The 27,055-nt window shown below is 44.1% G+C and overlaps 4 protein-coding genes across 6 annotated transcripts in view; 1 reads left to right on the top strand and 3 right to left on the bottom strand.

Moving 5' to 3' along the window:
• lrrc75a (leucine rich repeat containing 75A) overlaps nt 1-472 on the bottom strand; it is a gene marked incomplete at its 3' end in the record, with an annotated part of 54,002 nt that extends 53,530 nt beyond the window's left edge. The window contains exon 1 of the mRNA XM_080006273.1: nt 194-472. The remainder of the gene's footprint in view (nt 1-193) is intronic.
• Nucleotides 473-2,292: 1,820 nt separating this feature from the next.
• On the bottom strand, nt 2,293-17,582 carry poldip2 (polymerase (DNA-directed), delta interacting protein 2). Of its 2 annotated transcripts, none has more exons than XM_080007528.1 (11): nt 17,377-17,582; nt 9,960-10,035; nt 8,165-8,262; nt 7,913-8,012; nt 7,640-7,715; nt 7,171-7,278; nt 6,497-6,633; nt 5,294-5,320; nt 5,067-5,192; nt 3,653-3,732; nt 2,293-3,542 (listed from the first exon to the last, which is right to left on the bottom strand). In XM_080007528.1, exons 1-11 carry the CDS (start codon nt 17,559-17,561, stop codon nt 3,428-3,430), a joined length of 1,128 nt encoding a protein of 375 aa, XP_079863654.1. In that variant the 5' UTR covers nt 17,562-17,582; the 3' UTR covers nt 2,293-3,427. The 2 variants fall into 2 exon arrangements, with proteins under 2 accessions (XP_079863654.1, XP_079863653.1); XM_080007527.1 differs by having other exon boundaries at nt 9,960-10,041.
• A 1,735-nt stretch (nt 17,583-19,317) lies between these two features.
• On the top strand, nt 19,318-23,187 carry vma12 (vacuolar ATPase assembly factor VMA12). Of its 2 annotated transcripts, none has more exons than XM_080007262.1 (6): nt 19,318-19,791; nt 19,879-19,958; nt 20,056-20,145; nt 20,889-20,931; nt 21,314-21,426; nt 22,698-23,187. In XM_080007262.1, the coding sequence occupies exons 1-6, from the start codon at nt 19,608-19,610 to the stop codon at nt 22,791-22,793; spliced, it is 606 nt and encodes a 201-aa protein (XP_079863388.1). In that variant the 5' UTR covers nt 19,318-19,607; the 3' UTR covers nt 22,794-23,187. The 2 variants fall into 2 exon arrangements, with proteins under 2 accessions (XP_079863388.1, XP_079863389.1); XM_080007263.1 differs by having other exon boundaries at nt 19,879-19,952.
• Nucleotides 23,188-25,174: 1,987 nt separating this feature from the next.
• On the bottom strand, nt 25,175-26,254 carry LOC307234893 (homeobox protein SEBOX-like; the record flags this gene model as incomplete). Its single annotated transcript, XM_080006759.1, has 2 exons — nt 26,072-26,254; nt 25,175-25,936 (listed from the first exon to the last, which is right to left on the bottom strand). Exons 1-2 carry the CDS (start codon nt 26,219-26,221, stop codon nt 25,175-25,177), a joined length of 912 nt encoding a protein of 303 aa, XP_079862885.1. The 5' UTR covers nt 26,222-26,254.
• Between the last annotated feature and the right edge of the window lie 801 nt (nt 26,255-27,055).

Consider the following 27,055-nt stretch of genomic DNA (forward strand, 5'->3'; position numbering starts at 1 on the left):
CAGGAGTCACGGAGCTGATGCCAGAAAATTGCTGTGACCCGGGCTACTTGGTCATCAACAACAACAACAACCACAACAACAACAACAACCAGAAGAAACTGAAGTTTATCGTCACATCATCTGGGAAGCTTTGCAGTCGCCAGAGCAGAGCCTGTGGAAGTGGAGCTCCCAAAACACAACAACCAAAACAGACCTTGATCTCAGGCACCAGAGCATCACTGGACCATGGCTGTTCATAGCAGAGCCAGGGGAGGAGGAGGAGGAGGAGGCGATGGAGGAGGAGGAGGCGGCGGCGATGGGATGTCCCGGAGTCAATCACAATATTGGAACAGTCGTGGGCTTCGGTGAACATAACTTTACGCTCCGGTGAACTGGTGGTGCGAGTGGGAATCCATCTGAGTGAGTGAGCTCAGGTGGGGAACATGGCAGAGAGAGACAAGAGGAGGAGGAGGAGGGGGCGAAGAGGGAGGAGGACCAGAGGAGGAGGAGGAGGAGGAGGGGAGCTGAGGAGGGAGGAGGACGAGGGGAGCTGAAGAGGGAGGAGGACGAGAGGAGGAGGAGGAGGAGGAGGAGGGGAGCTGAGGAGGGAGGAGGACGAGAGGAGGAGGAGGAGGAGGAGAAGGAGGAGGAGGAGAGCTGAAGAGGGAGGAGGACCGGAGGAGGAGGAAGCAGTAGTCCCGTAGAATGGAGCAAAGTCAGGATGCTGAGACCGGCCCGCCGGAGCCTCTCATCCCGGACATAACTTAATAAAACCGCTTCCACACGTCGTCTCGAATCAAAGCAGGAGAATCCCAGAAATAAGCGTCCCTCTCTCTCGCTCCTTTTTCCTCTTTAGATCGCTGGGTTTATCCCGTGTGATAGAGCCGACCCCCGGCCGCCGGGAAGCGGGGTGTTGACCAGACGAAGAAGCGGGGCATGGCCACGGAATTTACCTCCTTTTAGCTCCGGACGCCGCCGCTCGGTCCGACCTCCACCCCCCTCCGGGCGGGCCGCTGAGAGGCTGCGGGAAGCCGCGTCGCATCGGGTCGGGACCGTCCCCTGTCCGAGGCTCATCCTCCCCACAGCCGCAGCCGCCCGACGAAAAACAGCCGCATCTGCGCTGTGGTTCATGGGTGGAGAGAGTCTGGAGCGCTGCGGGGGGGGGGGGGGGGGTGGAGGGTCCTGGTGGTGATGCTGGGCGGAGGTTCATCCCAACTACCGATAGTTTATTTCTGGCTTTCAAAAATAACATTATAAACATTATAATGATGTGCATTAGAATAAATAATACACAATAAATAACACATATTACGGTTGCACTAAAAAAAAAAAATCATTATCAATAATATTGTAGACAATGTAATCAATGTAATCCTGGATGAGGTAAACAATGACCGATACATAAATATGAGTGAAAATCTTAAGTTTCCCTTTTTTTGTGTTTTCCACCGATGACAACTTTCAGCCACAGGATGCGGTGGCGTCACGTGGTGCGCGCAGGCGTTTGAGTGGCGTCCTGCCGCCACCTGGCGGCCAAACAGGGAACTGCACGCGGTCGTGGTTGCAGCAGTGTCAATAGACCCAGAGCTGCCACATCCCTTCTGTGCACTAATGGAGATAAATATACCAAAAACATTTAATAAGTCTCCTATCTCCTAAAAATGCCTCAAATCTCCTATTGCACATGCCGGAACTCAGTTTATCCCACATTAACACCAGGGGAAGTTCAAGGTAAAGAGAGAAATCATTCAAGATTCAAGATGTTTATTTGTCACATACATATACATACTTTCATACATATATGCAGTGAAATGTAAATCATCTTGTGTATTGTAACCTTAATATTGTTCCTGGTTATGGACATTTGGGGCAACTGTGGAAATTATGGAAATTACCTCAACCCCATGTCATTCATACATCATTATATTTTATGTATTTAGTAGTTCAAGTTGTGGCAATTTTTTTTTTTCCCCCCGCTCACACTAGATCCATCCATCTGCATATGATTGGAGTGTCTGCCACAAATCTCTGTGAATGCGGAAAACCACAGACTGTTGAACACATCATTGATGAATGCCCAATCTTCAAATCACCACATGGAGTCAGCGGCCTCATTGAACTGGATGACGATACCACTTCTTGGCTAATGTCCCAATTGCCTGTGTAGCCCTACACGAACGAACGAACGAACGACTAGATCCATTACAGCTTTGAAATACGAGCTGGTTTTCTTTGTTGCCAAATTCCAAAAGATATTGTATGGACAGCAAATACACACATAAAATGAACATGCCAAGGGAGTTTGCAAAGGTGTATTTTTCAAAAGGTATATTTATTGAATCGCCTTTAATTACATCTCTATTTACAGTAGTAACATGAACCATCACAATTGTTCCAAATCATTTATCCAAAAATTCCAAAAAAAATTTAGTTTCTTCCCTCACTTCATAAAGAGGATGTTTTGAAGTCAAGGAGACAAATTTGAAATAAATTGCTATTGTCAACACGGAGGCTCAATGAACTGTAAAGTCTAAACGTGCTGAGAGGAATCGCAACTCGGGCAATAGTGCTGGATGAGACAGGAACATTTTTAGGGGGGCGGTCGGGATTCCATGACAGTGACAATTCCTGGGAATTTCCTTCAATTTTCAACACCTCGGGGAAAGCGACGTCCCGCTCGTTGTCTTGGATGAACTTCATTCGTGCTTATTAAATAGACATTCCGTGCACAACGTGGAAGGCCCATCGGCCGATTCACTTCCCTGGAGCAGATTCCACACCTGAACGACCGCCCCCTCCCCCCTCCCAAGTTTAAAAGCACTCCAAGCAGCCAGCTGGGCAAGGACGAGGCCGTTCCACTTGTTCTCGCTCCGAGTTCTTCACTCTGATCTCTGCCGTTGGGGGTTACCCTGAACAGACGTGGACGGGGAACTTTTACCCCGTCAAAGCTGAAATGATTGACTGCATTTTAATATTCCATTCTATCCATTTACTTTGGAAATCTCAGGTGACAATTAACCAAGGTATCATGTTTGATCTGTAGCCTCACAGGATGGCTTTCAGGCTCGCGCCGCAAAAAAGCGGAGACGCTCTGGTAGATGCGGGGCGAGGTTTTCAGATCCACAAAGTGAAGACCGGTCGTAGCGCACGCCTGCAAAATTCTCTTTCGCCGCCTGACCGTGACATTGAACAACGTGCACGGAACAATCCCCAAACGGTTTCCTGCATTGCAATATTTTACGTCGGCTTGGGTTTGAGTTAAAAAAACAAAACAAACAAAAACAACAAAAAAAAAAAAAAAAAAGTTATATCTTGCCTTTCCTTCACCTAACCTGTGCTAGATTTCACGGTGAACCGTCGCGGCGACGTAAAAGAAAAGGGACATTTCTAGACGACCCCGTGTGCAATGACCCGGACAGGGCATGGTGGCGCTGCGCCCGGCTCGCAGTTAGAAGGTGTAGCCAGCAGGGGGAGCCTTGTCGTCTTTGTTGCTCTCCAGGGAGAATGGTGGAATGCGCACGTCGAAGTGGGAGCCGTCCGTCCTCTCGATGCGGAACGTCCCCCTGTCCAAAGACATATGGAGGTGGGGGGTGGGGTTAGTGAGTGGACGTAACGGTCGGGGTGGAGGATGAAGAGGAAAGGTGTGGAGTAGAGGGAGAGTGTGAAAACTCACCACATGTGGCCGCTGGGGGCTTGGAGGGAGACGTGGCTGCTGTACTGGAACGCCGGCTGCTCTTTGGACAACACAGGCTCCTGGCAAACAAGACCTCGACAGGGTGAGCCAGAGCTGTGGAACTTTGTTCTCAGTGCAGCGGTTCTCAACACGGGGTCCGGGGGACCCCCTGGGGTCCTTTGAGAGGTTCCAGGAGGTTCCCCAGCCAATGATTTATAGTTCATCTTCACCGTTATTTCATTTACAAGACGTTAGGAACTTTAGAGAATGCAGAATAATGACTGGTGAGGAAGATTGGACTGAATCATATCTTACAATAAAAGTTCTTTAAATGGGGTTTGTGGCCTCGTGCCTATCAAATTGAGCGTCCTTGATAAGTAAAAGGTTTAGAATCATCGTTCTAGTGTTTACACATTTGATCCATAATTAGATCAATTACTTCAACGGAATTGTATAGACTCACTGGTTTGAGGTCATGAGTAGGGATGTTTCTAATGACTCATTTCCCTGATGTTTTAATGGGAGTTTATACTTAGACTTGTCTAAAAGTAAAAAAAATGTTGTGGATATTATAAGAGCCATTTGAAACCGTTAATCACATTCTTCAACAAGCAAATCGTATTTTAAATGCCACTGCCCAGGCATAGTTCACCATCTTTCGGGGTCTATCGCACGCGCTCAACAGACCGGGTAGGGGTGGGGAGGTGGGGTGGGGAGGTGTGCCTGACCACTGGGGTGCAGGATCTCAGGACAAGGAAGCCGCAGCGAGTAACTGAGTCCGCAGCGAGGTCGGGTGTTGGGGCACTGCAAAGCCGGCGGGACCCCAGACGGAGACAGGGAAGGCACAGCGAGCGAGTAACCAAGTCCTTGGCCCCAGGAAACGCGCCCAATGAGTGGTCCCTAACGAGGGGACGCCGACTCCGGGAAAACGATCATTTGTGCGCCACATTTCAGTGAAAATTATGTCATGTGTAATTTAAATGTGTACATTTATAAAAAATAATAATAGGGCTTAATAAGTTTGACCGACTAGTATTTCTGGTGCAGACTAGCGAGGGTAGCAACGCTTAATCGACTAATCGTGCACATCCCTAGTCATAAGAATGCAACGATTTGCATTTTGTCCATTGGAGGGACATGTAAAAAGCTTCCGCATGTCAACAAGTAGATCAACTCCCTTTTAGTAACTGATAGTTTGATATGGCATCGGATTTCTGTAATGGGCACATTCTCTGACAAATACCAGGTTCAATGAATCCATGTGTGTGCGTGTGTGTTTTAATATACTTGTGAGGACCGTTCTCCGAATTGACAATTTATTTGTTTCGAAGTGCACCAGAACCATGAGCCCTCACTTAGCAGGTGCATTTACTCAGACCTCACTTCGAGGGAAGATTGTGTGTGTTGTACTGACCCTGCCTACCACCCCGCGTCCCCGGACGGTCTCCAGGGTCCCAGAGAGGCTGAAGATTCTCCAGTGCCGCTCTCTCAGCTGGACCACCTCACTGCCCATGTTCTCCAGACGAATACAGTACCTCCACTGCAGCAGAAATCACACACACGCGCGTACACACGTCAGGTTTCACCAGGTTTTTAGCAGGAGATTGACCTAATAAAACTATTTGAGAATGAGCTACTCACCCAGTAGACATGGGAGTTCTGGGCCTCCTGTTGATGGGGGTGAAACAAACTGAAATTAGTGTTTTAAAGAGGAGGGATTTGATATTCCTGAACACAGTCACTAAAGGACAATGAAAGAATATTTCATAGAATTCGGTAGACGTCACAGTTTCGATTATTTTTCATGTGATTGAAAAAAATGTTAACGGCCTCAATTAAATAAAAATATATCTATCCTTCAATGGGAACATAGCACTTTGTTAACTTGATTATGAGCTAAGCTTGGGAGATTGGACGAATATATCGGCAACCAGCGATTGGCTGAGTCCATCGACTGTGTTTTTTTGGGCGATTTTTGTCCTTTTATTTTGCTGATTTAATGACCTGTAAAGCGAAATTCAAAGCGTGCGCCAATAAGAACCGGTATCCCGTGTCGCCACTTTAACATTGCCCGGTGCTCTTCTGCCCATCTGGAGAAATCCTCAAAAAGAATAAATAAACAAATAATATAAACACCCCCCACCTCCGTGATTATATCGAGAATCAGTTGTTGGGCTGACGGTTGTCAGGACGTACATTTTGACATATCTGCCAACCCTAATATGAGCCTGCCATTAATCATTATTTATGGAATGAAATTAACTATTTAGTCACATAGAAACAGTACACAAAAATATTTTATATGCAGCAACACACAAATACATATTTAATACAGTGACTTGCGTTTAACGCAGGAAAATTCTGCTGTGAGCACATCAAAGTCATCAAGCATTACTTAGCGCTCAATAGGATGTCTTTGGTACGTTGGCGAGACACAAACCCCCAGTCCGCTTCACTACGATTCCCATGCCACGTGCTGGAACCATTCAACAACAACCTTCATTTTATTCTGTCGTTGAGATTGCAGCAGTTCTTTTTATTGTTTCCTCCAAGCGGCTGCAGCAGCAGAACTGGCAACGTCTCCTAACAGAGTCAAGCCTCTCCCTGTTATTTGGAATATGTAAACCACAGAGCTTTCTGTGCTGCGGTATAATTTATCACCATTGTTTGATCCAGTTGAGTATGACTCAGCAAAAGTCTAGGGTTGTACCGTCTCGGGGGGATGTTGATTGTTTCATTTAGACTTGATGGAGTAATTCCACTACTAATAAGTAGAAGTAAAAAGTAGGAGCAGTGAGTTAAGGCTTTCGCCTTAATTTACTGGGTGTTGGCCTCCCCACTCACCCTCATGCCCATGTAGAAGGGGATGACAGTGACACGGATGTTCTCGGTGGTCTCCCGGTGGACGTCGGACAGCTCCAGCCACGGGTGGTTCTTCTCCTGCCACGCCTTCAAAGTGTCCCGGGCCGTGAACGGAGGAGCTGCCATCCAAGGACAAACGGTTAACGGTCTGTTCAGTTTAGCTGGTGCCACTTCAAACTTAGGTATACATGTATATTGTAGGTATACATGTATTACTGTTGAGAAGGACATTTGGTATAATTTATCAATCCGTTGGCTGTACATTGGTACGGGACATTTTGTAATACTAAACATCCAAGGAATGTGCAAATTAGTGTAAAAAAATTCTTTCTGAACGTGAAGCTTGTGCCTGTCGCTTGGAATGCCCATAAATATGTCACACTTCTTAGTGATATTTGTTCAGAAACTAATCCATATAATCTAACTAATATTGATACTACAAATATTATATTCAAAATATGTACACAATTTATGAAAAATATACATATGATTTTGTTATTACAAAAGGGTATTTATTTTAGTAGGTTGAATGTCTTCGGTCATGAGATTAAAAAAACAATGAATTAAGAGAGAGAGAGAGAGAGAGAGAGAGAGAGAGAGAGAGAGAGAGAGAGAGAGAGAGAGAGAGAGAGAGAGAGAATGAGAGAAACCTGTACATTTGGCAAGGTTGAACAGGAGGAAGCGCTCGAACAGTTCGTGCTGGATGGGGACCTGCTCCGTTGAGTTGTAGGGCAGGATGTCTTCATGGCTCACGTAGTCCAGGCCTGGGTGGGACGAAACAGATTAAGAGGTAGAGAGGATTGGAACACCGTCAATGTCCGTAGCGGTGCGAATAGACAGATTAATACGGCTCGGAGACGCGTAGAATGTTTCCATGAGCCGGAGAGGCCCCTAATCCGCCTGCTATTATCGCAAACACTGCAGCGCTGTGCGGCGGGATGTCAATGACCTCTGCTGCGCGTCAAAGGCCACCTAGACCTAGACGCATTCGCAAGCACAGCAATCATAAATATTTTGCTCTAACGTGCCAGGTTCCTATAGCAACACCTCATTAAAACTGTGAAAGGGCCAAAGACTACCGATCGGACACGCGAGTAGCATTTGTCGGTGGTCAGGGCTGCCTACCTGGGATGGCGTACAGAGCTCGGCTGTCGTCATGGTTGGCGAGAAACGTCACCGCTTCTGTCTGGGACCTCTGGGACTGTCGACACGCACAATGGAAAATAATATTGAATCGGAAGGATGCAACCAAGGCCATATTTTCAATTTTACACAAGTGTGATTCATTTCCTTTGAACAAAAAAAAGTCATAAGAGAGTCAGTTTTACTCGCATGGTGGAATGGGGCTTATTGTCGTTGAGGACAGAACAGAGTAGAAGTAGCTAGAGTGTGACTCACTATGTGAGGACAGTCCCTGGTGTCGATGAGGACTTGGTAGTAGGTGTGAGTCTTCCCCTTCACCTCCTTGGAGCCGTGGGCACCTGGGGGCTCAGGTTTGCTGGATGAGGGGACAGAAAGATTAAATCTCAATCAGACCAAAGAACTATGATCTACAGTATACTATCTATGTTAACTCTGTCTCAACACCCGTTTAACTTGTATAAAGTCTTGTTTTGCCGCCATGCCGGTGCCAACACTGCGGGACCGTACCTGTCAGACACGGGAGGAGTGACGTCTCTGTCATAGAGGCGAGCGTGCCAGGGGAACAGGACAATGCCCCTGTAGCCAAACACGCTGTGGAGGAAGAGCTGAGGAGAAAAACAACAACATGGAGAAATGGTATAAGTCCTCTGTAACACACACACACACACACACACACACACACACACACACACACACACACACACACACACACACACACACACACACGTAAAGAACATGAATGTCATGGCAGTCTTGAGTTTCCAATAATTTCTACAACACAACTCTTATTTTTCTGTGATGTAATGATTGGAGCACATAACATACATGAATTTTGGTTATTTTATTTATTTATAATGGGTCTTCTGAAATGTGACCAAATCTGCTGGGTCAAAAATATACATACAGCAACTTGAATTATCAATTTTGGTTATGTAGAAAGTTGTGTCAATCACAAACCCTACAATGGCAAAGTCTAAGGAGCTCGGCACGGATCTCAAAAAGCAGATCATTGATTTGAACAAGGCAGGAATGTCACTGGGAGACATTTTAAAGCAGCTACAGATCCCATGATCAACTGAGCAAACAATTGTTTGTAAGTATCAAGTGCATGGCATAGATGTGTCAGTGCCATGATCAGGAAGGAAAAGCAAGCTACCACCTGCTGCTGAGAGAAAATTTGTCAGGATGGTCAAGAGTCAAACAATAAACACCAAAAAGCAGGTCTGTGATGAAATAGAAGCCAATGGAACACAGGTGTCCGTGTCCACAGTCAAGCGTGTTTTACATCGACATAGGCTGAGAGGCTGCCGTGCAAGAAGGAAGCCCCTCGCTCCAGAAGCGGCATCTTAAGGCTCGTCTGAAGTTTGCTGTTGATCACACGGACAAAGAAAAGGCCTTCTGGAGGAAAGTTCTGTCGTCAGATGAAAGAGCAATTGAGCTATTTGGCCACAATGACCAGGAATATGTTTGGAGGAGACATGGTGAGGCCATTAACCCCAAGAACACCATACCTACTGTCAAGCACACTGGTGGTGGTAGTATTATGCTCTGGGCCTGTTATATGGGCCTGTTATATACATATACATACTTTCATACATATATACAGTGAAATGTAATGCAACGCACCCGGTGATAGCATACAATATGTCCTAGGAAAAAATAAAAAATAAAAAATTCTTTCTAATAGGCCGACTAACTAACCGACTAACTAACGAGCGGTCAAGGGCGGTCAAAGATTCAACCACCGCTTGCCGGAAGCTTGTGGATGGCTACCAAAAGCGCCTAATTGAGGTGAAAATGGCCAAGGGACAAATATTAGCATTGCTGTATGTATATTAGCAGATTGTCATATTTTCAGAAGTCCCATAATAGATTCATAAAATAAAAAATTCATGAATGTTTTTTGTGATGAATATATGTACCTCCACACACACACGCACGCTCTATAGGGCACAACATATACAGTACATGGGATTACGAAGAGCTTTAATGGAGCATCTCGGAGCTCAGAGTCCTTGAATTGATTGTGTTTCACATATATAATGTCTTGAAACAAACATGTTGTGGTCACTTTTTTTTTTTCCCAAAGGCTAAATCACTAAAGCTTGTGTTTACCCCATTCGCTAAAGAATATCAGCTTATAAAAATAATTTTATATGGGGAAAATTCTCATGATGTCATGGAGAGAAACTGTTAATTCATGTCAATCTACATGACCTCCGAATGAGAAAGGAATTAGATCAGTCCTACCAAGAGACAGAGCAACAAGAGTTCAAGAGAGACGAGGGAGGAGACTTCTTACCTGCCCAGTTTCATATTTGCCATGCTGCTTTACGGCCTCAAATACGCCCACTGCTTCCAAGACCTTCCCCTCGGGCCTGTTCCTGCCAAAAACAGGCAACTTCATTACAAATTGGTCACTTGTGTGTGTGTAGAACAATGCTTTTCTTGGGGCTTCAAGTAAAAGTCATCAGATCAGGAGGCACTAAGCCGACATGTAGGTCTGTATAATAATGCGACCTGAGATTGCCATCAAAAACAAAGCAACATCACCACAAAGGAGCAAAGTGCCAGTGGCTTGGATTAGCTTGCTACTATAGCGTGTGGTGGCGAGTGTTTGTGTGTGTTGCATTCTTTATGGTTCTATCCTGTTTTCACATACACTTCTATACCACACAATAACACCAGGTGGAGCCACATCAACTTGCTAGGTAGACAACAACAACCCCCCCTTTCCAACTTGCTTGCACATAAATACTCCTCCACATTTAAAGAACCTTCCATCCTAAATACCTCATCTGCTACCTGTTGGATGCCATACCGTCGCTTTGCTGCAATGTCAGGGAAAAAGAGTTAAGTCTTGAACCAAACTACAGGCAGATTCATGCCTCGTACAGACACCCACCAAACCAATCAAAATTTGAATACCAGAAACTTAAATCATCAGTTTCCCCTCATCTTTTCACCCAATTGTATTCCTTAATTAAGAGGCACATCTATTCTAATAAACAACAGAATAACCTCTACTCACCACAGCCCAATTACTGAGCCTGAATGATGATTTATAATCATCAATCTCAATAAATGACACCACTGTCTAAATTGCAAGCATTTGTGGCCTAAATGTAGTTGATCTTCTTACACACCTTTTTCTCATCCAACTACATTAACAGAGCAATTAGAATTGGAGACAACTTTAACACTGCAACTGAACCATAACTTAAAAGATCAAGCTATTTCGGCAACACTTGGATTTGTCAATCTACAGAAACATTGAAACAGTGTATGAGATTGTGATGGTGCATTTCATTTTATTTTTCATAACATTTTATAATTACAAATTATCCTCAGAACAGATTCAGGGTGAACTCGGAAAATATGTTTCAAATCAATGAAATAACCAATTTAAAAAAGCCCAAATTCCATGTTGCAGAGACTCCATGAAATTAGAGCTTCAAATTAGAGCTTGGCAATATGGGAAAAAATATTATCACATTAAATTTTCTCCATGCATCAATGGCACAAACTGATTATTTAACTGAGCACCAAGCGTGAGATGGGACAGTGGTGTTTTATGGCTTGTGAAGAGCTTTGTTGCATGGTGGTTTTGTGGACGGGCGGACACTGTGATTTTGGAGATGTTTGGGGCACCAAGGTTTGTAGTTCTTCTGCTGCAGGGCTTTTTTTCCCCAGCTGGGCCCTGTGTGTGGTTGCAGATCCTTTATGCTGGCTTAGATATAGGACACTGTTCTGACCGCATACACCAGCATCAATTAAAACACTCAGATAGATTCTCTCACACACACACACACACACACACACACACACACACACACACACACACACACAAACTCTGTTTATTTTTATAGAAAATAGTGATGATGAGATACGGGAGGCCAGGCCGTCCTAACTGCTGTCCCCATTTTGTTGACTTAAATGTGTTGTTTTGTCAAGGTCCTGTTTTTTGTTTGTGTTCATCACTTATGACATTTGCCCTCTTCTTAGGATTAGTTATTGATAGAGTTTGAGGCGTGGGGGGGTGTCATTCCATAAGAGAGTTGACCTGGAACCCCCCCCCCCCAGACTCTGATATGTTTGCATGTAATATGAGTTGGACATAAGTCATCTCTACAGGAAGGCAAATCCCCCTGCCCCCCATGCTCTAAGGGCTTAATCTCAGCCACAAATGGTAGGCCTCGCTGACAAGATTGAATAAAACACCTCCACATGTCAGAGGTCAATAACGTCAAATATCATTCAGGGAGCACGCACACACACACACACACGCACGCACACACACATAACAACAGCTGGCTGAATCCTAATATATCACACGCTTACTTCTTCGCTGCTCACTAAGCTAATCTCACACAGGAGATACCAAGGGAGATATATGAACAGGGCTTTATATATATTATTGGAAGTTGGGATTCAGATTAGGTTTCATAGCATTAGTGTATGCTAGGGGTGGACGCTATGGAAAAAATATGCAATCTGTGATAAATGTGTAAATTGCGACAATGACATGCAATATTAGGGAAACAGTGTAAAACAAAAAAAAGAAGGAAAGGAATTCTAACTGGCCACAACACCTTTTGAATATAGTATAATTATATTATTATTATTATATTATTATATTAATTATAGTATAATTATAAATAAATGAGTATTTTATGTCATTCAGAGTTTCCGTTAGAAAACATTGGTGCCGCTCAACGTGTCTTCTGCCAGATTCCCATCAACACATCATGTGTGCCACCTGGGCACACTTTGGAACTTTGGACCACTGCTACACACCGTACAAGAACAGATACAAGACCGTCTTGCTTTCGGAAAATCAGACCACACTGCCATCTGCTGCTTCCTGTTTACAAGCCTAGCATCGTACGTGGGACGGTAGTGACGAGGGACGTAAAGTCAGAACGGAACTTCTTTTATGCGTGGTTTGAGGCTAGCGACAACACCGCTAGCTCGCCGGCTAATTTGAGTTACACCGCTGGAGATTAGCGCACTCAGTGTCTGACTGTCCGGTGGCTCTCACCGGACCAGTATTACATCTGCAGCTCTCTCCCCCGCACCACTGACCCGCTACAGTTCGATACTGCCCGAAAAGATCCACGGACGATGCGGTCTCCCAGATACTGCACACCATGCTCACGCACCTGGATGGTCAGAAAGGGGGTCTATGTTAGATTGCTGTTTATTGACTACAGTTCAGCTTTCAACGCCATAGTTCCCACCAGACCGGCTGTCAAGCTGCTGGAGCTAGGACTGAACACTTCGCCGTGTGCCTGGATCCTGGACTTCCTCCCAGCCAGGCCCCAGGTGGTTAGGGTGGGGAGGCACACGTCCAGCACCCTCTCACCCTGAACACAGGATCCCCCCAGGGCTGCGTCCTCAGTCCCCTACTGTACTCCCTGTACACACATGACTGTGTGGCCAGGTCCAGCTCCAACACCATCATCAAGTTTGCTGACGACACCGTCGTGCTGGGCCTGATCACAGACACAATGTATCACAATGTAACTCTGGTGCCAGGACAATAGCCTCCTCCTAAACGTCAGCAAAAATAAGGAGCTGATTGTGGACTTTAGAAGAGGATTACAACCGAGGACGCCCGCGCCGTTGGTGATAATTGAGACTTCAGTCGGCAGGGTGAGCAGCTTCAAGTACCTGGGTGTCCACATCACAGAGGACTTAACATGGACTATCCATACAGACAGACACTGGTGAGAAAGGCAAAGCAGTTCTTTACCACCTCAGGCAGTTGAAGAAATTCAGAGTCTCAGTGAGGATCCTCAAGACCTTCTACTCTGGAGCAGTGGAGAGCATCCTGACAGGCAACATCACTGCCTGGTTTGGGAACTGTACTGCTTAGGACAGGCGGGCCTTGCAGAGGGTTGTGTGTTCAGCTGAACGCACCACTGGAACTACCCTCCCCTCCCTGCAAGACTTATACAGGAGGACAGACAGACACAGACAACACCCCCAGGTGTTGTCTGTGTCTGTCAGCATCCTTAATTTAGGTTATTCTCATTCCTAAGAAAGGCCAATGAACTGAGTGCATAGGTAATCCGAGCTAAATTTAGGTTAGAAATTGCAAAAGCTAGCTCTAGCTTATGTAAACAGATTCTTTCCGTCATTGAGGGTCGTCAGCACGGATTGCCAATAATTTCAAGTATCTGGCTTCCATTCCATGTAGCCTAGTCAACACGTCATGTTTTATTTAACGATGAAAGTAGCTCATCATTCTAAACTGTCATTAGCTAGTGTGGAAATAGATAGGAGCTTAAAAAAAATAAAATAAAATAAAAATAAAAAATTGTCAGAAGTCATTTAGAAGCTGGTGCTGAATCACTGCTGCTACTTTTACCACTGCAGGGGCATGTATGCACTGTGGACAAACAAACGCACAAACACAAACAATCAAGCCTAACCTTAAACTGTCTATGTACACAAAGCATCCCCCCCTATCGGTCCTCTATTTTCAGTTGAGGAAAGGAGTGAAAATAGAATAGAACAGAACATCTAGTTGTATTATCAATGCCAGTTAGAAATCCTATAGGCCAAAGGGATCTCTTAAAATAGTATGAGCTCCACTTGTATGGAATCATTTAGTGCAGGGGTGCCCACACTTTTTCAGCTTGCAGACTACTTTTAAAATGACCAGGTCAAAATTATCTACCTGCATTAAAAACTGCTAAATATATTTATTTAGATATATACTGAGTATACTACCGGGAGCAGCCGAAAGAAGAAGATATTGAGTATACTATATATATATACAATATATGTACCTTGCATCACTGCATGAAGCTTTATGGCACAACATAATAAAATACATTTATGGTCACTACCTTACTCTGATGACTTGCACTGAATGGAGTCGGCCAGGGTTGCATAGTCTGGACAGTAGCTGCTGGTAGCCAGCCTGAGGCAGGCTTCCAAATGATCATCCGTCATGGTGGAAACGGTATTTGGACTTTATAATTTTCATGTGGGAAAAGGCTGACTGGCATAAATAAGTAGAACCGAATAATGCAGTCAAGGAGGTGGCACATTTCCTCATGTTTGGGTACTTTTCCTCCTTGAGTATTTCCAAAACTGTCCATGAGCCCTAGACTTCAGCTGAATGTCAGCCTGTAGTGTCAACATCTCATCCTCTACTGCAGATGAGTTCAGGTGAAACAGTGTTGCAATTTTTGATGCGAGTAAATCAACCTCAATATCTTCCCTCAATGGGCAGCACATAAATGTATCGATTGGCTCGAGTAAAGTAAAGTCTTGAAACCGTTTATCAAAGTCTGACAGACAGTTTTCAATCTGCTCTGTGTAGTGCCCACTGTCAAGTTGCGTACACGCCTTGCCTTGGGTCTCCAGCTCTGATGCAAGGTTTTTTGCTGTTGGCACATCCATTACCTCTTTCATGTTTAGCATTTTTGCACATAAGGCTTGTTGGTGAATTATGCAGCGGTAGTTAAGGAAGTCGGGGAAAGCATGTTTCTCCTTGCACTTGGTAATAAATCCATTCAAGCGGCCCACCATTGCGGGCGCACCGTTAGTGGTGATTGACATCAATTTACACACCTGCCTCTGGGTTTTGTCGATAAAGTTTGAAGACTGAAAAATGCCCTCTCCCCGCATTCTTCCCTGGGCAGTATTGTTAACAGCTACTCTTTTGCAGTCATATCTGTAAACACGATCCGAATAAAAATGCACAATTGTGCTGTTCACTTATGTCCATAGACTTGCCTACTTGCAATGAGAAACTCACATTCCACGATGTCCTTCCAAAGCTGCTGTGTCAATTCATCGCCCACTACTTTACAGCGGCATGTAACTGTACTTCTTGATAGCTGAAGAGCTTTGATTGAAGATTATATTTATGTTTTGGGGTTTTTTTAAGACCCAAAACAACAAGTCAGCTGCCTCACCAAAGGCCTCTTTTACCATCTCTCCATCTTGGGAGGACTTCTTATGCTTAATGATGGCGTGACTCACCCGGAACGATGCTTCAGTGGCTGCCTTTGCTTTAGGATTCAGCTGTGTGAAAAATGATTGCTGTCTGATTAACTGCGATTTCAGTTCAGTCACCTTTCTCTTTCTCAGGTCGCTCTTCGGAGGGAAATCAGTGTCGAAGATTTTATGAACAGTTCAGAAGTGCCTTTCCACATTTCCCTTTTTCGGAATAGCAACAGTAGATTGACAGATCAGACAAACGCACTTTGAGTATGACATGGTGAAAAAAAAAGTCCTCCTCCCATTCTGCATGGAAGTGGTAAGCTTTTGTTTTTTTTACTTGGTCTGGCTCCCCCACTCATATTTTTATGCCTTCTTTAGTAGATATAAATTGGAAGAAGATATGAATTGGACTAGGTCACTTAGCTCGCTAAAGTTTTGCAGTAGCTAACTCGTTTTCTACATGGTGACCCGTGTGTTAGAAGAGAGGAGATCTAAGTAGTTGTGATTGTAACCCAATGAACAAAGTTTTAAGCAACATTAGACTTGCTGCCCTGTACTTCAATCAAGTGGCAAATGCCAAATGGAGGATAGATGATAGGCTAACGTTTAAAAAAAAAAAAAAAAAATCTTTGATTGGCATGCACTACCTTCGCAAACGACCAACCTATTGGGCACCCCTGATTTAGTGTATTCAGCATTTTGGCAGTGGAAGCTAAACGCTGGAAAGTTAGTCATTGCTGTTTCTGAGTTTGAGACTCAGAAACTCAGAAGTTTGAGACTTGTTTACTCATATAGATGTTTACAAGCCATCAGCAGAAATATGCAGAGCCAAGATGACTCTGTGTTGCTAATGATAGCACAAAGACTATACACTGGGATCCAATGTCCAGCCCTGGTGAGGAAAGGAAGGAATCTCTGTCGGTATGTCTTCGATTTGCTCGACAACCGATTGTCGCTCTTGTCTGCTTCACACTTGGTGGATGTATTGCTGGGGATTCAAGGACGTGCAGTATTGAATTAGGGGCAATTTGGACAGGCGACACTTGTCATATGAATACATTTTAAATAAACAGGCTTAGGAGCAAGCCGCTCAGCTCTGTACAGCAGCAGCGGGCAGAGCTTCAGGGCTTCAGGGCTCTGGGACAGAGTCACTTCCACAGAACTCAAGGACATCCACCAATATTTCTGGGGAACGGGCACTGCACTAGGATAGTAAATTATAATATAGCTTGGATTACAAATAACAAAATATGCAATAGGAGAACCATAGACATTATATATTCTCCAAAAATAGTGGGGGGTTTTTGACAGCAGCCTGAATTAAGTTATCTTTGCAGATATTGTTAGATTTTTTATAGATCGATTTTATAAATTCAAGTTACTTTGTTATATATATATATATATATATATATGTGTGTATATATACACATACACACACATACATACATATACACACACACACATATATATATATATATATATATATATATAAATAAAACAACACGTGTGTATCAAGGTTGAAAACAAAATAGTTATAATGACAGAAGACAAAGCGTCTTTACTCAATTCTGACAGGTGGAAAAACGTCCCGTTTTCGGAGACAGTGTTATCACACCTGACCAAGTACACGCTGTGCCCGACACCGCAGCAGAACGGAACAACGTTCAGGTGGAGACATGCTAGTCAACAACGTCTCGCTACTTAGCCGTTAGCTTAGCGTTAGCATGGCCAGGAGGGCACTTGCAAGCGCCCCTTACCGTGACGACATGAACCTCCTCTGCTGGACGTTGTTGGCCAGTCCACACGCCAGGCATTGCAACCGCGGCTTGTACACCTCCAGTCCGCTGCCGCTGTCAACGACCCTCAGTATTCTTTGTGTGTGTTTCCTGTTATATCGACTGAGTGTCGCCAGTAAACCTCGGCGTAGAACGCAGGCGGCCATCTTCCCCCCGCGGTAGGACTAGTCGGGGTTGCCAGGTCTGTGTGACAAAAACCGCGTCATGGCCAATCAAAACCAGCGGAAAGTCAACGGGGGGGGTCACGCACGAAGAACGTGTCCCCATTACGCACGGTTTCGTTCCATACAACAGAATCAGAGTTGACTTTGACTCCATTTTCTCCATTTTCCCCCCTAACTCTCAATACATCATCCCCAGCCCCGTTGTTCTTTTTTTTTTTATACATGTTATTAATGCAATCTGCATGCAAAACAGGTCAACCCAACCCAAGGCAAATTCAACCCTTCAGCAACACTTCAAAAGTAGCCCAATTCCGCGGGAAATCCGCGGACCTGGCAACACTGGGACAAGTCGTGTTGGGTCGTTCGGGAACGATCCGATTATTTTGAACGGCTGTTTTGTTGGGACGAAGGGAACCGAGTCTCGCTTGTGATGATTCTTTCTTTTTCTTTTTGCCACAGATATGTCGTGCTATTTTTTTTATTATTATTTATTTATCGTATTCTGCCGCCGGAAATGCCTCCCCTCCATTTGGGAGATAGCCCATGCTCCTCCCTCGCCGGGAGATGCCCTGGCCGAAAAGGAGCCGGGGAAACTGCCACGCCAGGCTGACGAAGCGAAGGCACACACGCACTGGTCTTTGGCGCAACGTTTACTATTTCTATACTATAAGTATTCCCACGTGTTATTGGTGTAATTTGCCAATGTGCAGATTGGAAACACACAGGCGGCTCTCACCGTAGTACGGAGCCATCGAATGCGGTTCCCTTCAAAGAGCCGTAATTCCCATCAATAAAGTGACGAGCGATGGGGAAACTCGCGAACGATTCGAGCCCTTTACGTGACTCGGGGGTCGAGTCACTCCGGCAGAAGAGTGAGTGAGTCACCGATGAGCGAATTAAAGTCCCAAGGCCACAAACAAAACAAAACAAAACAAAAAAAGAAAGAAAGCCAATGCATTTGGCATAATTCAGCAAATTAAATCATTTTGATCTCAGTGTTTTTTTTGATTTTTTTTATTTGGAATTCCCACTTTGCAATTTTCTGCCAAAATAAACTATTTTTAGATAATCAACCGGAAATCACCCCTCGCTCGCCGTGCTCCATACCGATTTATTTAAGTGACGGATGAGTTGGGAAGTGGAACGGCTCTCTTCACTCACACTCGTCATAGAACCGAATATGAGAACGAGTCGAGCTTTCGTCGTCACTGGTAAAGCGCCCACGGCGGACACGCACACTAGACGCGCCAAGGCTCGCGCTGATCGAAGCGTATTCGCGTTTACTTTGATGGTGTTGTGTACATGTTGTCCTTTGTCAAGTTAGTGTGTGTTAGCAGATCATGAAAAAAAAAAAATGAAGAAAATATAATAGTCGATATTCACATTTTAGCTCATCTTCTACGTACGCCTTTCGAACGGCTGTGACGGCTACGCAAGGCTGCGTCACTGCGTCACATGGTAAACACGGCGGCGTACGAGGTGCGCGCTGCGTTCAATCGAAGTGTGAACTCGGGGGGCGGAAAAAACAAAACGGCCGCCCTGCATGCAAAGGTGCGATGGAACGACCATTTCGATCGAGATTCCGAATCGGAATTTCGGGGCAGATCGCTCGGACCCGAGCTTGCCGAGATAACAGACCGGACGTCACAAAAACACGGCGTTGCACGACGTTAACGGTTGAACAAAGTTCCCTTTGACGTGTGCTCGTTGAGGAGGGGGGGGGGGGGGGGGCGTCTGAATTTGATCTAAAGTGTTCTTTGCCAAACACACAAACGTATGTTCCGCGGGTGCAGCTTTACCTCTGAAGTGGGAACTACCGAACCTAGAGAACCGAAAGAACCGAGTTCCGATCTGCGATGGAACGCAGCATCAAGCCCCGTGGCTAGTCGACGGGCTTGACTTGCACGGAAGCAGAGGTACGGGACGGTCCTGGCGGTCGAGCGAGCTGTCGTTTACAACCATTTTTCCGCTGCAATCCAAAGTCTGACTTCCGAAGCGGGGATCCTTACGATCCCGTAGGCTAAGGCGATGGCTTCCTCATTTATAGTCGGGGATAAATTCCGAAAAAGAGTCACGGGGTTGCTGGAGAAGAGGGACTCGTCGTTTCCACAAGGGTTGCGTGAGGAACTGGAGTCAGTTGTTGGCCAGCGGGAAGCGGCAGCGGTCTCGTTTGGGACGATCAGGAAGCTGAAGAAATACCTCCACGACCACGGTAGGCCGTGGATCTCTACATTTATACGGTATAATATAGACTGTAGGAGACAGTTTAATCCGAGTCTGCCATGACCTGTCCTTGCAGGACACCCCCTCTACCTGCACGAGGTGTTGGAGGACAGCTCACTTCATCTGCCTGAAGCAGTGAAGCCTCCCAGGGCAAGGGTTGATTTAAATCTCCTTTCTACACTTTAACGCGACACAATACGTATGTCATAAGCTTATATTATAAACCCTGGTGGTTCTCTCGCTCTCTCTCCAGAACCCTGAGCTGGTGGCACGCCTGGAGAAGATCAAGGCTAAACTTGCCAACGAAGAATACAACAGGATTACCCGTAACGTCAACACTCAGGTGAATTTGGGGAATTTCAGGTGTGAATGGTATCGATGTTGACCATAACGCTGCCTGCAATGTGGCAATATTTATTCAATTGTGAAAATAGATTCATTAACCAAAATTATTTGCGCCATTATAGAGCTCTGTCTAGGCCGGTGTTTGTCAACCACTGTGCCCCAAAACTTCACCTCAAACTCTGTTTAAAAATGGATAACTAATGGGATTTAGCTTTTGTGTTGCAAGATCAAAATGGCAAGGCTGCACGAATCTCATCTAAATTCACCAGTTCCAGCAGAACAAGTTTCACTCTTGAGCGAGGGCTGTACGTAGTGATGGAAGGTTAGACTCTTTTTGGAGAGTCGGTTCTCAACGGCTCCCCCAGTAAAACAAGTCGTTTCGATTTTCCGACTCTTTGTTCGTTTGAGTCATTTGTTTTCCTGCTTTGTGAGTTAGGGAGGACTTCCTGTGAACGATGTACGAGAGTTGATTATTTTCCGTTTGTGAATAGAAGATGCACTCCCTCGCCCACTCTTTTGCCGGAGTGGCTTCCCACTCCCAGGTCATTTAGAAGAGTTGTTAGGTACAAACGAATCGTTCACAACTTGTAACTCATTATTAGTATGTGGCCATAATAGCAAAAGCACAATCGTACATGTTTCTGACGTTTTTGGTAGTTAACAGGACAGTGCCGTATGATTGTTTCATTGTAAAAAAAATAATTCACCGTGGCTCAAGTTCAACTCTTTCCTCCATTCCAGGAAATCAACAGGAATGGAACACTGGCTGATTTTGGAAGGGAAGGTTAGTACAATATACAGTATATTCACCGGTATACTGTATGCATTTGCCCGATGCTACAAAACACTACAAAATGAATGTCACTGTTTTCCACCATAAGTATAAGAGTATTCCGATTTCATCAAACACATTTTACATGACATAACAACATTGCATGCTGTGATATTTGTCGGCCAGGTTGATCTTTCTTTGATATACTTGATTATATGTTAAAAGTATTGGTTAGAGGAGCACAGCATCCTTCTAAATTCTCCACCTTCCCCAATTCAGGGCTTTTTTTACAGGTGAATTTGAGTATTGTATAGATTTTAAAATAAATAATCACCATATATATTATTCTAAAACATTGGGCTAAGAAGCAATATTAACTCAAGTCTCTTTGTAGTGCGATCTGCTAAAGCGACCGTGGTGACGGTTTTGAACTTCCTGGTGACGGTGGCCGCTACCTTTGCCTGTTCCTATATCGGCAGCCAATACCTCTTCAAGGAGACCTCAGCGGTTAGTGGAACCTCATCTATCCAATACATCCTTCAATACATTGAAATCAGTCAAAAACATCAGATTATCCGACAATCGTGAAATCTGTGACTATAGCCTGTCAGTGTGTTCGATAGATATAGATACCTACCTATGGACTTAGTAACTTATCTACCGTACTTACCTACCTACCTAGTTACTTACCTACTTTCTTTCTTAATTACTTACCTACCTACCTACCTACTTACTCACTTACCTACCTACTTTCTCACTTACTCTACCTACCTACCAAACTACTTACTTACTCACTCACTTACTTACCTACTTTCTCACTTATTTACTCTACCTACCTACCTACCTACTTACCTACCTACCTACTTTCTTGCTTACTTACCTACTTTCTTACTTAACTTACTTTCTTACCTGCCTACCTATCTACCTACTTTATTACTTTCCTGTGTAAGTACGTACAGTAATTTTCCTACTTATTACTTATTTACTTACTCACCTACAGTACATATGTACAGTAATACTTACTTACCTGCTTAGTTATTTGCTTACTTATTTACTTATCTCCCTACCCACTTTCTTCATCCTTTTATTTTTTATTATTATTATTATTTTTGTTATTCACTCATCCCAGAGGGAAATTGCAACAGAATTAAAAATTCTCAACAGCATCAAATCAGTAGAAAAATAACAATAAAGCAATTCAATAAAAATATATAAATGAAAATGTCAATATATGGAAACATTTAAATACTATACACGTATCCTAACAATTAACTGTAAACAATTAGATATTGCAATATACACTAAACCCAACGACAAACAATAGATTTGTTTGTTTGATAGAATTTTGCAAATTTCCCCGTTGTGGGACCAATACAGGTTTGTCTTATTTAACCTAAAGATAACAAAAAAACAATAAAAGATAGAGATGTCGAAAAAGAAGATACAGTCCTATACGATAAGTTATGAATTACACAGTGAAGCAGAAATATGAGATTGAAATAGTGATAGAAGATAGAATGGTACAATGGTACAATAAACCTGAAATACATTTTGTTTACCATAAAGGGTAAACAGAATGTTGGCAATAAGCCTATAAACCAAAAACATTCCACATTAAACATACACTTTTAGAAAAATAAAGTGTTCAATAAGGGTTCTACTGTGAACACACTCAATATTTTATCAAAGGAATGTTTTGAACTTTTTTCCAATATATGGGAGGATTTTGGAGTTTATTTATTCATAAATGAATTTATTTGTCATCCCGGTGTCTCCAGAGGGTGATATCCGCTGTGATCTCAGCGTCTGTGGTGGGCCTGGCCGAGCTCTACGTCCTGGTGCGAACGATGGAGGGAGAGCTGGGAGAACCCTAGCGAACAGGCAATAGCAGAAAGAAAGAAAGAAAGAAAGAGAAAACACCGCTGGGTTTTTTGCACTGAACAAGGACACGCTGAAACATTTTCTGATCTTTAATCGCTAAAATGTAAAAAACAAAATTCACAGGTCCACCCTAGTGACTTCTACATGGATGATCGACAGGAAGGTCCAGATCTCCAACCCAAGATGGCGTTACGTGTTCTGCTACAGCAGATTTAAGGAAACAATTGGACCAAAAGCCCCAGTTTGGAGCTGCGATAATGTGATTTTGCCTTTGCTTGTTTTTGACTTTAATTGTTACTTTTTCTTTGTTGCAGATTTTATTTTATTTTTTTTGTCACTGTCATTCTGTATTTAGTTCTTATCTGATATTAAAAAAAAAATCTCTAATTTTGTCTGTGATTGTATTCCTGTACCTGGTAAATGAAATATGTATGGGGAAATATCCATGGTAAGATTGACAATGAGAATCTTTTTTTTTGGTCAGGCACATTTACATTTGCTAGGAATCTGACTTAGTAGATTTGTGTATTACAGCTAAATAATATTAATACAAATGCTAAAGATTTAGCTATTATTTCCATATTTCATTCCGTCATTACGTGATTGTTCTCAATCAAGGTGTCATGGGTCTGGCAATATATCTGCAGTGAGAGGGCATGATAATCCTATTGAGCCCATAAAAGGAAAATATAGTTCTTTATTAACCAATGTACAATGTTGAAGATGTTATGTATATGGTATATTGTATATAAAAAAATATACGGGTATTAATTTTTTCACCATACCATTACTAGTTTCCCAAATTTTTGAATTACCACCAATGTCCATGACCACCTGCTAGTAGTATATCCTTTATACAGTAAGTCCTATACGTAAGTGAAGATCTTGGGGCCTGGTGGCCTGTGCCCAGTAGACCCTCTCCATAATCCATACATGCCACCTTTGTTCCACTTTCCTAAAATGTAATTTAATTTTTGTTATATTTTCCCCTTATTTTTGATTTAGATTTATCGCAATAATCTCCCAGCTTTGTGATAATATTTACTGAAAACAGTTTCTTAACCATTTATTGTCGTCTATCTCAACCTGGCAGATGCTGGAGTTATTGTGTGTGTGTGTGTGTGTGTGTGTGTGTGTGTGTGTGTGTGATCTGTGTTTATCTGTTTTCGGCATCCGTAGGGCAACGATATGGATTTTTTTTTCCTTGCCATTGCCACCCAAGACTCAACATCCTTTAAACAACAACACCAAAACAACTCTAATACAACATGAACGAGGATCTGTTTTTAGTTTCTCATCCACTCTGCCCTTACCCCCACCCACCACGCCCACCCCCCACAGAAATATGTCCATATTTTTCGGAAAGAATCTCATCTCCTTCCCTCGTCCTGTAAATAAGCACAAGTCCGGTCATAACGGAAAGATTAAAACGATGTAACTACATCTGGAATACGAAATAAAAAAGTATCTCCCTGAAGATCTGAGATTTGACACCCGGATTAAGGGTTTATTGAAAGATTATTTGGTATTAAAGATGATTGTGATATGCCGAGACCACTGTCTAACAGTGGGCCCTACTGTCTGTCATATCTGTTCGTGTATTATACCTCTCATGTAATACTTTGGCAACTTAAATCCAGGTCGAATTGCAGAATCCATAAGCTGATAGACTCTGAGCTCCTGCTTTAATTTAGTTCTTATTATGTTTCATCCCCCCTCCTCCTCCTCATCCTCCTCTGTCCATCTCCTAATACTTATCTTGGGGACTGATATGAAAATAAAAATATTTGTTTTGCTCGGAAAATAATTATTCCTGTCATGGTATCTGGCCATGGGGGGAATCATTTTAATCGCCATGTTTTGGACGATACGGCTTCCCCCAAGGAGGTTGCGGTGTTAAACGCACCACGAGAAACAAACAGAGAAGATTCCATATCATGTACAGGACCAAGTCCTTTGTAGAAAGCTGTTGTTGGGTTATTTGTGCTGTAAGTGAGCCTTCCAAGCCTTAGGAAGAGTAACGGCATTAACCCTGATCACCGCATCGCAAATCAGCCTTCAAGTTGATTCATCGGTGGGTTTAAATAATAGATTTATTCCTCAAACTTGCGTTACATACAAAATGACAACGTGGACGGAATGGGTTTCACGACAACCTGAAACAAACAATAGTTACACTTTTACTGATGTAGGATATGTATACACACTGACGTTGCTCCGTTTTCCCTGTCTCTGACAGGGGCCCTAAAATATTAGAACATTAGGGTGGGGCCCAATGTGATATCTTTTCATGGGGCCAAAATTCCGTGGCGGCGCCCCTGCCCTCTGGTGACCAGGTTCCACTATTCAGGAGATCCATCCAAGAGTGTTCACATCAGAATTCCAGGAAGTTGGTGACGATGGCAGCATTGTAGATGAGATCCGAGATGTAGCCCATGGAAGTCTGTGGACCAACCTGTGGGTGTGGGTGGTGGTGGTGTTGGCAGCTCTGTCCATGGGCTACGTCCCAGTATACCTGCTGGGTGTGGGAAGGGACCACTTGGTCCACCGAGGCGAGGCCCCCGCCTCCGTTGCCAGCGGAGCCTCCGTACCTCGTCGGCTGGGCCCCCGCGGGTCCCTGGCTCTGGGCCTTGATGTTCCGGAGTGTCTGAGGGAAACTGGCGTCGCTGTAGTGGCGTTGGGTGGAGGAATGGTGGGGTTGCCTCGCCACGGGCTGGGCAAGGGGACCCGGAAGGAGGCCGGACAGTGAGATGGGGAAAGGGGCCAGGTGGGCCAGCTGGTGTTCCTCTTCCCAGGGAAGGGGCTCAGAGAGTTTTGGGGAGCCGGTCGAAGGGTGGTGGTGGTGGTGGTGGTGGTGGAGGGATGATGAAGACGGGGAAGAGGAGACGGGGTTGCCATAAAACTGGATCCAGTCGGAGAAAATCTGTTGGCCCTCGTTGCATGGTTGACTCTGCTCCGGCCTGAAAAGGTCCCCTACGGCACCGGGGTTGGGGAAGGAGGAGGCCGGTCCAGAGGAGGGGACCCGGGTCCTGTGTTGACTGGAATTCATCACCCCTTTCCCTTCCAGGACAGCTTTGGAGGACTTGGGGAGTCTTCTGGTCTTAATGCTCCTGGCCCTTCGGTTTTGGAACCATACCTGTGAAAGGAAATGTTTCAAGTCTTAAAGTTGCATAATATTACTAAAAGTGTGACGGCACTGAAATGGCAAATTTTCAACAGTGAGCATTACAGGCCGTCGGGTCAGTCCATACCACACTGAGCCTGGACTCACCTGGATCTTGCTCTCGGGCAGACGGGTGTGCTCGGCCAGCCTCTCCCGCAGGGTGATGTCGGGGTAGGGCGTCACGGCGAACGCCTGCTCCAGCTCGGACAGCTGTGCTCGGCTGAAGATGGTTCTCTTGCGTTTCCTCTGGCCCTCCATGTAGGCAGCTCGCTCAGGCTCAGGGGATAAGAGGGCACTTTTGGCATCTGCAATAAAGCCATCATAATGACAATTATTCAAACATTTCACCTTTTATCAGTTTATTTTATTTGAATTTTCCTGTTTTCAGGATTAAAGAAAACATTTTTTTCAAAAAATGAAAAATAATTTTGGGGGTAAAAGGCCAGTGGAGGATAAACCTTCCGTGAGGCAGCACAATTCTTCATTATGACCGAAAAATGTGTTAAGAAAACGTTTTGATTTATTCAATTTTTTTTTGTAAAATAAGCTATAGAATCCCACAATTAAGCATTATCACACTACGTTAAAAACATGGCATTTCATTCAGAAATAAAATATATTTCAGTTGTGTTCATTCTACTATTTAAAAATAGAAAAATTAAAAATGTCCTTTAAACATAAATCCATTTTGTTGTGGATTCCAAACAAATTTCGGGCTTTCATAACCACATGAAAAAAACCAAAGTGGTTGGTCGGATAAAATAAAAGTTGTGTTTTTCTTTTTTGAACATTTCTTGAAGTGATGGTGTGTAACGTACCTTTACCGGGATCCTGTTCTTCAAACAACGCGTTCAAATCCACGTCCTTGTGCTCGCTCCTGAGCAAGGTGAGGTTGGAGTCCACGAAGAGAGCCATGGCCTATAACTCCACACACACACACACACACACACACACAAAAAAAAAAACCCAAATCTCCACAGCTCGGCCCTTCAGCACGATCCTGCGACTGACGCGGCCGTGACCTGAGACTTTATATATATATATCCAGAGGATTCTCCGACGATCCACGGAAATCCACGCACGGTCAGGTGT

The sequence above is a fragment of the Zeus faber genome (genome assembly GCF_960531495.2).
Source record: "Zeus faber genome assembly, chromosome: 9".
Taxonomy (NCBI): Eukaryota; Metazoa; Chordata; class Actinopteri; order Zeiformes; family Zeidae; genus Zeus; species Zeus faber.

Excerpts from the sequence above, each read along its gene's own strand:
- poldip2 (XM_080007527.1), bottom strand. The coding sequence starts at position 17,561 with ATGGCCGCCTGCGTTCTACGCCGAGGTTTACTGGCGACACTCAGTCGA. Across the intron at positions 7,279-7,639 it reads AGCTCTGTACGCCATCCCAG|GCCTGGACTACGTGAGCCAT; the intron begins GTAGGCAGCCCT and ends CGTCCCACCCAG. Across the intron at positions 3,733-5,066 it reads GACGCGGGGTGGTAGGCAGG|GAGCCTGTGTTGTCCAAAGA; the intron begins GTCAGTACAACA and ends CTTGTTTGCCAG.
- vma12 (XM_080007262.1), top strand. The coding sequence starts at position 19,608 with ATGGCTTCCTCATTTATAGTCGGGGATAAATTCCGAAAAAGAGTCACG. Across the intron at positions 19,959-20,055 it reads TGAAGCCTCCCAGGGCAAGG|AACCCTGAGCTGGTGGCACG; the intron begins GTTGATTTAAAT and ends CTCTCTCTCCAG. Across the intron at positions 20,932-21,313 it reads GGCTGATTTTGGAAGGGAAG|TGCGATCTGCTAAAGCGACC; the intron begins GTTAGTACAATA and ends GTCTCTTTGTAG.